Source organism: Mercenaria mercenaria, chromosome 16, assembly GCF_021730395.1.
Source record: "Mercenaria mercenaria strain notata chromosome 16, MADL_Memer_1, whole genome shotgun sequence".
Taxonomy (NCBI): domain Eukaryota; kingdom Metazoa; phylum Mollusca; class Bivalvia; order Venerida; family Veneridae; genus Mercenaria; species Mercenaria mercenaria.
In genome coordinates this window covers 43,630,317-43,644,182 of record NC_069376.1, presented here as the reverse complement: position 1 = coordinate 43,644,182, position 13,866 = coordinate 43,630,317, and the positions used below count along the sequence as shown (strand labels likewise).

The following is a 13,866-nucleotide window of genomic DNA, read 5'->3' as shown; positions in this document are numbered from 1 at the left end:
AGTTTTTGCATGAAGGCACTTTACTCGCGAACCACTGCATCCAGGACCTCCAAACTTCACATGCTGATAGTACTTACTGAGTACACCACCCCTACTGACTTTTGGGGTCACCAGGTCAAAGGTCACGGTCACAGGGGCCAACGTTAACTTTTTGCATGAAGGCAGTTTATTCGCGAACCACTTCACCCAGGACCTTCAACCTTCACATGCTGATAGTACTTATTGAGTACACCACCCCTACTGACTTTGGGGTCAAAGGTCACCAGGTCAAAGGTCAAGGTGCTGCGGGGGCATTTGTCTCTGTGGCCATGCTTTGCATGTTTCACCGTAGGAGTTACTTATTAGTTTCGTGGACACCTAGTAGTGTTAAAGGATCTATTTTGGAGCTTTTTCTGTAAGACTTCTTTTTCTAAAACATATTACACAAAATGTATATCTACCAACAGAGTGGTATACAAAATAAAAGTATAGAGTATATGACAGTTAAACACTACAACATGTGTTTAGAAAGTACAGATATTCGACATGATATCAGATATTATGTAGCATGGCTAATTTGTAACTACGAATAGTTTTGTAAAATCCGGTACATGTTTACATGGTTGTGTAAGAACAAAATGACATCTGCTGAAGTACTTATGACAAAACGTCGACAAACTGAAGATATAAGATAATGGAACACATGGATGTTCGCATAACTTGTATTATTCTATACCTATTTTATCTATCCAATCGCGGACGTTCATTTGCAACACGTGACCGTACAATATATTACGGTATTTGGATGCGCGTGCGTACAAAAATTCTGTATTTTCTGTATTTGGACGCACGCGCGTACAAAAAAATCCTGTATTTTCTGTATTTGGACGGTTCAACAGTCCCATGTTAAACATACGATAAAGCCCGAAACGCGTGAAAATGTTCCGAATGTAAATCGGATGAAGTAGCCGCTCTATGTGCGTGTTGAAAGCTGGATTTAATTTGAGTTTTTTAGTTTACAACACACACAAACGATTCAAGGGATAACAATGCTTTCTGATTTAGATATTAAAACATTCGTTAATAATCAAAAACTTAAAAATACAGTTAAAAGGATCATCAGATGTTGGAATATTTGAAAAGTCGCTAAAAGAAGCCGTTCCGAACGAAACCTAGAAATTGTTATCAGCCCTGACTGTCTGAATAGCTACCTCAGCAGTTTTTATTAAACGGTTAAGAAACAAAATGGAGAAGATTATGAATGTCAGCGGACGGGCGGTCAGCATCCAAAACATGTCTGCTCTATAATTCAGTTTTCGTCGGATCTTCACCAAACCTGCTGACAATGTTTGTAGGCATTACATCTCGGCCAATTTCGATAACCAGCCAAATTGTACCAGGTACTCTTTGATTATAGTCCTTGAATTACTCGAAAACGGGGAATTTAGCCTTGTACGCTCTTTTAAGTCGAACAGTTTTCATCCGATCTTCACCAAACTTGCTGACAATGTTTGTGGGCCTAATATCTCAGCCAAGTATTATTACCACCCAAATCGTCAAATGGCTGTTGTACGGAGGTTGTACCATATACTTTTTTTAATGATAATACGCAGAAAAAACAACATTCAATGAATTACGTATATTACGTATGAAGTGAAATAAATATAGAATAAGAATGTTATTTAAGGTCTAGCATTGTTCTGTATAATATATATTTGCACTCATACCAAGCTGGGAAAAACTAGAAAAGGCAGGAATACAATATTCAGTGAAACATTTTTAATTTCAATTATTATTATAGTAAGATAAAATAGATATAGAATAAAAAGGTTATTTAACATTGTACTGTACAATACGAGATATATCTGGACTCGTACCCAGCTGAGAAAACCATATTGAACTCGCCTAGCGGCTCGTCCAATATGGTTTTCTCAGCTGGGTACTCGTCCAAATATATCTCCGTATTGTACAGAACAATGTTAAATAACCTAATAGTATGATATCTGGCTATGGATAAAGCAGTAAGATGCGAAAATGTAGTAAACGGGGACGACTCCTGCAAAAAAAGCTTGTAAATTACATAGTTCGAATGTGAAGTTGCAAAAAGTAGAAAACTTCTGTGTATTTACAATAATATGCATTAGATTAAAAATGGAACACACTGTAAACACAGAATAAATGTGTAACACCTCTACAAATCTTGATTTTTTACAATATGGCATTTAATTATGGATGTAACTCAATATGCTTAACTTAATTCATAAATTTAACTTAATTCATAAATGTAGCAAACTGATATACATTTGATGAAGACCTAATACAAAAGAAATTTGAAGTAAATATGAAAAGATAAAATGTACATATACATGAAAGATGGCCATTATAATATATCTTTAAGCTTCAAGCCGTAAATGATCAAAGTGAAAAAAACAATGATGCAGATGGCAAGGGCAATGGAACTAGCCAGTCATATATTTTATCATGTTGCCATACATAACTCTCGTACTATCAGTGCTTTAGGCAAATCATATAGTATTATATTGTCAGCATTGCCGCTACTACTTTTTTGATGTTCATCGATATCAGAAATTAATTTTAAATGTGTTCAGTACATTAATGGTAAAGTCGCTCCATTACGGCATATGATTTTCTGTTGCTATTTCATTCTTCAAAAGGCAAAGGAATGTATCTATAGAACGTTTTAACGGGCATATGATTTTTTTTTTGTTAAAAAGATTTTTTTCAGTATCTCACCAACTTGCATAAATGTTCTTTAGTTATCATCCGTTTGGAACAATTTGTAAATCTTCAAACGTTTAGGCCATATAGTGTCTTATCAAAACGTAACTTTTTAGGGTTATCTTATTACAAAGTTCCTAAATTTCTAAGTCAGTGAATATTAAAAGTTTTATAAAAGACGTTAGGACCAAATGTTTTTGAGACATACTGCACGTTTGTTGTTAATTACTTTTACAGCTGGATGCTTCGCTTTTCTTTTGTTTGTGTTTGACAAGACAGGTAGAACATTCTATGATAGGCAGTTTGTAAAACAAACTGGCTCCGAGCTGCTTTGATATTTGACCTTTGACCCGTTTAGTCGGGCCCTTAATGGCGTTTCTTGTACTGCTCTGCTTACTGCAAATGCACCGAGTACATGCATATTTGGTATTAAAGTTTTTGAATATTTTCACTCCAGCATATTTGTGTTTTACATATAGTGCCTTTAGTTACAAATAGTATAGTTAAAATACGTTTGTTAGGGAGATACTTTACTTGTCATACACTGTCTTGTAACAATGGAACGTGATGGGGATAAAGAGAGATAAATAGTTTGCAAACAAATAATCAGTTTGATCTCCCCATTGGTGTATTCCCACTGTCCGTTCCAAGGCAGTGCCCAACTATGTGCCCTCGTTTGTTTGTTTTGTCCATGGTGTCTTTAAATCCGCTGCCATTGGGTTCAATTTTGAGAGGAGGCTGTGTTCTGGGAACGTACATATAACTATGTAATCATCTTTTTTTAACAAGTTTTGCCTAGCGTAATCATGTCTTTAATTCTTAGTTTTCTTTTAATTTCTTTCTGCCAACCTCTGAACGTTATGCCTATACATAGAGGAGGAAGGAAGTAGAAAATTCGTTTGACTATTCAATCCGAGGCAGTAAAGAAAAAAAGTGAGTGCAAAATTTAAAGCTTTACAATATGCACATGTCCTTCCATATTTGTATGAGATTGCATATCACACTGACAATTTGGTATCTTGGATACGGATTGTTTATACACGTAAAAACATTGATAATGTTTCAAATGTTCGTCGATTTAATTCCGCTGGAAACCAAACTATTGGCGAACGAGAATGAATCTTGTCAGTTTTGTAATAGACTTCACATATTGAATCGTCTATCCAATCGTCCACAATACAGTCTACATGTGCCGATGCCAGACTGCTCATATTTGTAAGTTCCAAGACAACCACATTGTTTGTACGACTACATATACCTGCGATAGATAAATGTTTATTAACAACCCACATTATGATGATGTAAAATAAAAACACAAACAAACAGGTTTTAAAATTTAAATAATATTTTCAAACGTCATAAAATACTTAATCCAGCGTTTAATGTTTAAAGTAGCAAAGAAGGTTTAATAAAATATTTTAATACGACTGAGTAATAACGTCTTCAGGCTAGAGGGCGTGGACGGTAACATGCATTTCCACTACCGTCCATGAACAGGTTCAATCAAACCGAGCCTGCAACATTTTCGTTTTTGTCGTGTTGAGCAACCTGTGAAGTTTCCACTTTTTCTATTCAATTATTGGAACTAAGAAACACGTAACAGAATAACTATGTACACATATCGCCAAAATGCATATCAACGCCAATATATAAATAAGTAACTAATATTTGCCATTCATTTTAACAGCCCTTTAAAACGAAAGACCTGGTGTATAATATACACTTACTGAATGGCTTGCCATTCAATAATCACAACTATTGCCCGAAGACCAAAGGAATTAATTTCCAAGTTCTGATTTTAGCCCAACAAACCTGTGTTGAACTATAGACCGGTCCATAGGATAAACTATGGACCTGTGATTGATATAAGGGGTCATGAAATAACAAATTTTAAGCACAATTAATTCAAGCTTGAAATAAAACATGACATTTTATTTTCCCGGAACGCTTTTTGATGGCGATATATGTCTCTTATTTAGCGCTTTTAAAATGCAGTGTACATCCCATTTAGATATGATTCTTAATTCATGTTCTAAATTTCAAAATTTTTGAAGATCAACTTACCTAGAGTTTGATATGAAATCGTTTTAGCAGGTAAAATCTTCTAAAAATTTGGTTTAAATTTAATAGAAAGAGAAGTGCAATGGAAAACATGGATACTTGTTTACAATTAAGAAGAGCTGTCCGTAAGAGAGCGCAATGCACTTGGGTATAATGGGTCCAGCCCCTGCACATACTTTGTATGTATGCTGGACACTGTTTATGTGAAGCTACAGTAAGATTATAAACAATAGTAACAAAGACTGGATACCCATGATTTTTATGTTTTCGTTTCGTTCTAAGCCACTTATATATGTAGTAAAAAAGGAAAAGGTGTCCGTAGGAAAAAAGTGATATTAAAAGACGTGGTTTTCATTACATTTTAGTATAAATCATTAGGATTGTTCTAGGAAATAAAAAAAAAGTATTTAATCTTTATCTAATATCTTTAAAATTATTTTTAATTTATTTTTATTTATCCTGTCTATACCTTAAAGGTGAACATGGTGACATACTCTAATGATTGCTGAAATTTATGGAGTAAATATTGAAGTAGAAATGTGTATTTTGTTTTTTTATTCTGTCCTTGGAAATAAATTCTAGGAAATGTCCTTTATAGATCAAAGTACTATATATCCCTTTCCATTCTTCCAGTCCTAGGTTCTTTTCCAATATCTGAAATGAATATCCTAAAATGACATTTTACTGCTTACGTTTTATGTTCTTTTTCAGGTCCAAATGTGCATTCTTTTCACATACTACGATAGTGTAACGTCCCTTAACTACTTCCTTTGGTTGAATACATTTTCATTTTATCTTACTTCGTTTGAGCTCATCTTGCAGACTGCCAAGGAATGCACGTGTTACTTCCGTTTCCTCAGGAACCAGAACATCTACGTAACCTAAATAATGAAAATAAATAATAACTTATTATAAAGATATACTTTTCACTACTCACATTGCTTGTTTATAAATTGTGTCTATCTCATCTAACTTCCATCACAAGCGTACTATACCTTTACTTTTACTTGGATCTTATCATTTTTCGCACACATATGAATCAGTTATTCGTCGCGCTTGGAGGTTCTTAATCAGTTACAGTTATTGTAGACTGAACTTCACATACCGCTTTAATAATTGTAACAATGCATTATCAAATACGATATCAGAATTTATTTCAGAAATGATTTATAGCAAAGAGTGTTTTCACAGTATTTATGTACGATGGGCTGTTACGTCTGACATAATAATTTCACGAGGGTGCATCCCTTGTGAAATTATTTGTACGTCGTATTACCGCCCGAGTGTATAGTGTTAAAACACCGTTTTGCTATGAATTATTTCGATTCTAATATGCCCTTAATCTAAAACAGTATATGAAATATAGTAGCGCTCTTTCTTGTTCGCAATAAAAGCATTGACTTCACCGCACGTTAATGTGATGTCATTCTAGCGTAAGCGTGCTTTAACAGAGAAAAGCATATATGAATTTGTAGTGAAAAGATTAAAGAAATAAATAAAATAAATTATACCTGTTAACATTCCAAATGCCTGTGTGTCGTGCAAAATACTCAATATTTTAGTACTTGGCTCGAACTCAATTTGCTCAAACGACTTCTTGCTAGTTTGTTTTATGCAGTCTTGTCCCTGCTGTGCCTGTAAATTTCCAAACTTTATGTCTACGAACAGCTGGGCTTCAGTGATGATTTGATTTCCTTTTAGCTTATCCAGACGGGTCTCTACAGCTTTGAGCATGTTTTCAACTTTTTTACTTTGGTGATTTATTTCTCCTGATATTTCTTCATGTTTGGTTTCTAGTTCTGTGATTGACATCCTTTCCAGCTGTTCAACTCTTGCAATAATTCGTTTCTTGATATGGCGTATCTCAGTAATTGAATTATCCCGTTGCTTGTTTAAGGTCTGTCGGTCTTTCTGTAATTTGTACATCTGTCTTTGGAGATCACTTCTAACTTTCTCTAATGTCGCTGTAGTTTCACCTTTTTCAGATCCTTTCAACAATCCCTTTGCTATTTTTGGTATATAGTCGACGCCGTAGCAATTTCTGAAATAAGTATTGCGCTATTATATTCAGTAGACTCTTTCCAGGTGACTTACATTTATCTATGAACGTGTTTAGATAGTAAAGGTGTACTTTGTGGTTCTTAACACGAGGAAATGTGTCTTAATTTAGCTCCTCCGCTCCGCGCCTTAGCCCTCTCAGACACACATTTCCAATGGACAAGTTTCTTATTTTCATACCATATGTTTCGATGCCAAAATTATGATGCAATTTGCACAAATAAATATATGTATTGAATACATTGTCCTGCAATTACGAGATGACTTATTACGAGGAAGATCTCGTTGATACGAGAAAATATCTCATTGATACGAGAAAATATCTCATACTGACGAGAAAAGATCTCAAAATAACGGAAGATCTTGTAATTACGAGAAAGTAATCTCTTAATAACGATATATAAATTTCGTCAGAAAATATCTTTTATTTACGAGTTAATCATCTCGATATATTGAGAAAAGATATAAACTACGAGATAATGGATCTGATAAACTGAAGTTTTAATTTGACACAAATTTACTATAGGGCAACTTAGCTTACAGCTTAACGAACGTCATGTAAATTACTTGGATGCTGTTTCTAGAAATGACTTTGATAATCAATAAGCGGACTACTTTGTTACGCAGAATGCTAACAATCCTATCATCGTTGTTAAAGTTTTAACACATTTCAAATGTGATATTTGATAAATAAAAAAGAAACTCACATCAGTCTGTTCGGGATATATCCGAATTAAATCATTAAAAACTGTGTAGAGGATATTTCATTACTACATTGTAAGGTAAAAATATTTTACACCGAGAAAACACTATTGGTGCAATATTATAAGTATACAGGTCATCAGGAGTGCTGCAACAATCTTTACAATGTAATGATTATTGTTTAAAACAAAACACCTGGTGTTCGATATAAAATTCAGTTGAAATAGAGAATTTTGCGTAGGATATTTGCTTTTAGAGTGAGAAACAAATGTATTATTTTCACTAATAAAATACAAATTCTAGTATTCAAAATTATTCATATATAAATAAAAGGCAAACACATTTTAAAAAGGTTAATACATTTTTCACTCATAACTTAAAGCGAACCACCGTGAAACTTAATTGTATTAAGCTTGAACAATAACATAAATAAATTCAAACAGTCAAATCTTTTGACTATATTTCTTTAAAACTTACCTGTGTTGAACAGCTATGCAGACTGTACAACAGACAATATTATGTTGTCCGCAATACATTTTTATCACTTCCCCATGGTGTTGCTGGCAAACATCCTTCGGCATCTCACTTGAATCATAAACTGGTGTTTCTTTCCGACCAGCTCTGAATTTCTCCGACTTTCTATCAACAACATGGTGGTTTACCGTGAATTTGTTGTGGCCTGCCACACATCTTACACAATAGAACACTTGACACTCGATACACTTGTATAAAGCCTCTGTGTTTTTACTGTCTGCTGCACACGTAACACATGTATACTCGTAAAATGCGTCCGATGCATCGATTTGTGATCTACCTAAACTTCTTGCAGCTGCCATTTAAATAATGTAATCAAATACGATGTAATTATCCTTATCTGAACAGGAATTTACATTGAAACAGTCCTTTATTAAAGATATGTACTGACTGATATTCCTACATCGATGTATTTACACCTGAAAAATTGATCGATAATGGTAGCTTAAAGCGGGTAAATGAAAATAAACTACAATTTTTAAAGTGTCACGCTTTAACGACGATACTTTACAAGACCTATTCAAAATATATTTGTGTATATATCAAGTCAATAAAAATGTCTTACCCTAAATCCTCTGTCACAACAAGGGAAACAATTACTATATAGTGTAAAATTATTGAGGGAACACCGTTTCTCAATACTAGTCCTATTTAATCTTTCTAATGCTATTTGCTGGACACGGTGATACAGTCATGCACCTAACAGTCCTGAAATTGTTTTGTTTCATTTTCTCATAGTTTTAGATACTTTACCAATTTTTTTACGCATATATTTGGATAGCAGAGGTTGCACTCCTTCCAGCAAAAATTTTCTCACCATACTTTACCTTGTGAAATTCTGTGGACTTTAACTTTAAAATAGTCGTCTATTTATGGCAATGTTCACTAAGGACAATTCTTTACATATTTTCATTCTATTGAAATTACTAGCCACTGTACTACATATGCATGTTTTTTTTTTTCATGCCCAGTGGTAAAAAGTGCATGGTTTGCAGGAGGTAACTTGTATCTAGTATTTTACCCATTTTTTCAGTTCAAATAACTCTTTTTCAGAAAATGATACTTTAGTATATTTTTCAGACTGTTCATTTTGTTGCAGTTAACTACATGCACAACTAAGATATTTGTTTGTTTTTGTTGGGTTTAAAGTCACACCGAATTACAGGTCATATGACAACTTTTCAGCTTGTTGTGTTGGAGGAAGATCCTACATGACCCACTAGGCATTATTTCATCACGCGCGGGCGCTTGAATAGAACCACCGACTTTCCGTAAGCCAGCTGGGTGAGTTACTAAAATGAAAATTTATACGCCCCGAGTGAGGTTCAAACCCACATCCGTGAGGAGTAAGTTATTTGAAGTCAGCGACCTTAACTACTCGGCGTTTGTGATAAATAATACAAGATATAATTTTTTTCAAATTTAAATTATACAGAAACGTATAACACAACGATTAAACCTACCCTAAAAGGAACTGTTGGTAAAAGAATATGTAAATTATACGAAACAGCATTTAAAACGCTTTACCTACAATGAGAAGAGGAAAAGCAATCATTTGATTATTTCATGACGATATCCGATCTCTTCAAGGCAGATCACTACCAAATCAAATGTAAGCCTCCGTTGGTCTAGTCACAAGTAGTCCAAATATAAATAGTGCTAATCTTTCTCCCTTTCCTCGTGCCCTTTCTCAATAGCATCGTCTTCTCTTTTACTCTACCGCGTTTCAGTATGTATCACTTAGCATTCTGTCGAAATCGGCATGTTCCTATCGCACGCTAGGTAGAAATGGCAGCGTAAGAATTTAATGTTTTGAAATTAAAAGAGAAATTGAAAGAAGCGAAAAGGAGTTATTTCAGCGGGTTGTATTTAACGAACTGTAGTTTTCTTATATAAAACTTAACACTTCCTTTTCTTTTTGTTTTTCTAAAGTAACGATATAGCTCTTTGTGGGAATATAAGTCTTTGAAAATCTGATATGCTAAAAAATGTCGAAAACCCGTTATGAAGTGAGTGGTTTTTTATGAAATAAAGAACAGTCGGATTTAGTGGTGTTTAGCCTTCAATGTAAACCGAGAGTTAGATAAGTTGATAAGTAATATAAGCCGTCTGGTCATGCTTATCAATTCAGCCGGCCGCATTTGGTTTGCAAAAATAATATGACTTCTTATTAAAAAAGAGTATCAAAAGTGATCCTCATGTTGGCATATTTCTACCAACTATACTTTCACTTGTATATGAAGATAGTTTCTCTTAAAATGTCAAATATCCAGTTATTATCTGGCAAGTGGAAAAGTTAAGTTTCATGTTACTCAAATAAATATCTTAACAGGACAAAACTGCACGTGCTCACTGCGGCCGCCGCCTAAATAAATAGATAATTATTATGAATGTTTTTCTAAAAGCCAGTTGATTTGAAAACGGTATATAGGGATGAACTAGTGAGAGCATTCAATTATTTATTATCAATACCAGTAAGTAAGGTTACAATTAATTCTCTTTAAATACATGTCATATGCTTGATATATATTTATTTAAATAAATATTGAGACAACTCAAAGTGTATCCAGAAAGGCAGTGGTCATAGACCGCCGGCAGATGGGGTTTAGGAAATTTTGTATTTTCATGAAAACCTACTTAAAATGTTTTCTTCCTTTGGGATGATGCACAGTACTGCATTACCCAAAGCAAATGCCTTCTGTTTCAGAACATAATACTAGGGGAGGTGTTATTGGTGGCCGGCAAACAACCGGTGTCATAGTATGGGACTGTAGACGGATGCTTAGACTAGTTTTATAGTTAAAATGATGTTATGCTTATAAAAAAAAACTCAGTATATAGCCAGCTATTATATAAATTATGTGAAAGAAATAATGGCATCCAAACGAGCGTATTTGGCGACAGTGACAAACGTGCAGTTGTGCGAGATGTACACTTCTCTGGAACCACCTAGACTGATATCAGCGGTAGTCAACTCTCTAACAATGTTGTGAGAGGTAGTGGTTATTACATCTGGAATGTGTCCGCTTTTGCTTTAAGTTAACAAGGTTTTTTCCAGATGTTTGAAATAGTTGAACATTCATCGTGTTCGCCAAAGCAGCGGTATTGAATGTCCAGCAACAGGAAAACCTGATGCGTTGTTCTTTCAGCCAGAAATATTTGTCGGTAGAGATCCCGCTGACAAGTTAGAGTAGATGCTGTCCGCGACCACGTGTTCGAAGTATCCGAAAGATTCTTGATACTGGAAAATGCATTTGTGAGCCAGATGAATGTGCGCTGTACAAATAAAAGACAGTAAACGTTTTTTATCATACTGTTTGATTATCATTGAACAGCTGGTATTAAGTAATTCCTTCAACGCATTACAAATTTTATCATTAGCAGAACATTGAATGGATTTCCTTACAAGCACTAAGAAATGAATGCTCAAACTAATGAATGTCGAGTAGTAACGGTTTACTTAACAGAGTTCATGTATCCCAGCAACACAAAATTTGAAATAGTACCTGGTATACGAAACGCGTACTTCAAATACTTTTCTGTTAAAACATTATGCGATGATCCAGGTTAAATGGGTTGTTTGTTATTGAAATCAACAATACTGACATTCTGTAAAATCTGACAGTAAAAAGATAATTATGATAGTGTTGGTCTTGGAGAGTTTTACTTGACTGAATCTTCTGTTTGTTTGTTTGTTTGTTTGTTTGTTTTGGGTTTAACGCTGTTTTTCAACAGTATTTCAGTCATGTAACGGCGGGCAGTTAACCTAACCAGTGATCCTGGATTCTGTACCAGTACAAACCTGTTCTCCGCAAGTAACTGCCAACTTCCCCACATGAATCAAAGGTGGAGGACTAATGATTTCAGACACAATGTCGTTTATCAAATAATACGTCACAAAGAACATACGCCCCGCCTGAGGATCTAACTCACGACCCTTCGATCCTTAGACCAACGCTCTACCTACTGAGCTAAGCGGGCGGGCGACTGAATCTTCTGTCATAACTAAATAATTGTCACTGTTTAGGAGTTGATTAGTAAAAGTGGGAGAACTTATATTTAGGCAGTCGTTAGTTCGCTCGGTAGAGCACTCGCCCTTTGTGCGAGGGGTCCCAGATTCTAGCTCCAGACTGACTGCACCCATTGTCAATTTGAGTACAACGTCATGGGGCGGTGGCGGTAACTGTATATATTCACCTTGCTCTCTGAAAACGAATTTCTCATCTTGCTCTTTGAAGACGAATTTCAAAATAGCGGATGAGAATGACACGGTATAGGATTTGAATACTACAAAGGGTAGAATTTGTGAAGGCATCCAGTAAATTCGGTCGATAGAACACACGCCCTTCAAGCAATGGTCCCGAGTTCGAGCCGAGAACTGACTGCAAGTTGTGCTCACTCTGTGGCATAATCATTTAACAAAAATACCATCAGTACCTCTTTATGCAAGGAGTAAATTGGACTATTTTAATATTTATTAAAATATTTAATTGACGACGACAGCATTTCCAGTTTATTTGATTCGTAAGTTCTTTACCTGTCCTGTATTTATCTGTCGGCCATATTTATTGGTTTAATTTAAAACGTGAATTCCAATTGGTCGGAATAGTTTATTTAACGACGCGCAAGGGTTTTCGCGCCACTTCTTGAAAATTCTTGAGATCGTGTCACAATCTCGTACAAAATTATTCCCACCCGCCCTTCAATTAAGCCCACACTTAAAGTTTGAAAAGAGGATGTTACCTTTGTATTTAGTAAGTTATGAGCTACTGCATTTATTATTGACAAGCATGCTGCATTGTGTTAAGTTATTACTTATTTGTTTTATTTGAATTACATGTTAAATGACAAAGTTTATGTCTTATTATCATGCAATATTTCATCTTTATTCATCATTATTTTCTTTAAGTTTTTCCCATTTACACATTGTTCCATTTATTCTCATTGTTCCATATATTCTTCTGACACTACTTTGTCATTTACATTGTAATACACTTACATTGCTTTTTTTTACTATTGATAAGAATTTGTTATGTAGTATATTGTAACCTTAAAGGTTTTGAATTGGAAATGTGTATGGATTACATTTATGATATACATGATTCATTCACATGATGGACATTGGTGAAATTGCGCGTTACTCAAAGTTGAGGTGTTATAACCGTGTTTAAGTGTACATATATTAAGTGATGGATAGTTCTTTAACAGTGATGTAACGGATCATGTTACATACATAAATAATGACAGTGATTAGAAGTGTAATGATTGTGGAAATAGTGCTTGATACCACGAACTGAATAAAAGTGATGTGTGAATCATAGACACTAATATATGTGAATTATAATGAGATCAGAGACATGGCGGGTTGTGATGATTATTTGTAAGTGTGTTTGTTTTATTACTAAGGTTCAAATTATTTGATTGACTTTTGAACTTGAGTTTACTAATGTGACACGTCATTCATTCATTAAATTTAATAATATAATTGGCGTCTTTCTTATTCTCTTTATGCAAGGAGTAAAATGACGGGCACCTGGAAAGAGCCGCCTACCTTCCGTAAATCAGCAACATGACTTCATTGAACCCACAACGGCAAGTAATTTGAAGTCTATGACCTTAGCTACGTGGTCGCGGAGTCCCCTTCAATAACAAGAGGTATCTTTAATACATGTATATAAACTCACCCAGCTTGCTACGCGCTAATCTTCATATTTTTAACTTCATTTTAGACGTTTTATGTGCAAAGTCTAGCATGTGTTAAAATGCTAGTAAACAGAAGCGGTCAAAATAGCT

General features: G+C 34.6%; 1 protein-coding gene across 1 annotated transcript; it reads right to left on the bottom strand.

The window, feature by feature from the left end:
- Positions 1–1,705: 1,705 nt before the first annotated feature.
- Positions 1,706–8,505, bottom strand: LOC123541177 (tripartite motif-containing protein 66-like). The gene is made up of 4 exons (XM_045326581.2): positions 8,017–8,505; positions 6,291–6,820; positions 5,472–5,660; positions 1,706–3,976 (listed from the first exon to the last, which is right to left on the bottom strand). Exons 1-3 carry the CDS (start codon positions 8,373–8,375, stop codon positions 5,566–5,568), a joined length of 984 nt encoding a protein of 327 aa, XP_045182516.2. The 5' UTR covers positions 8,376–8,505; the 3' UTR covers positions 1,706–3,976; positions 5,472–5,565.
- Between the last annotated feature and the right edge of the window lie 5,361 nt (positions 8,506–13,866).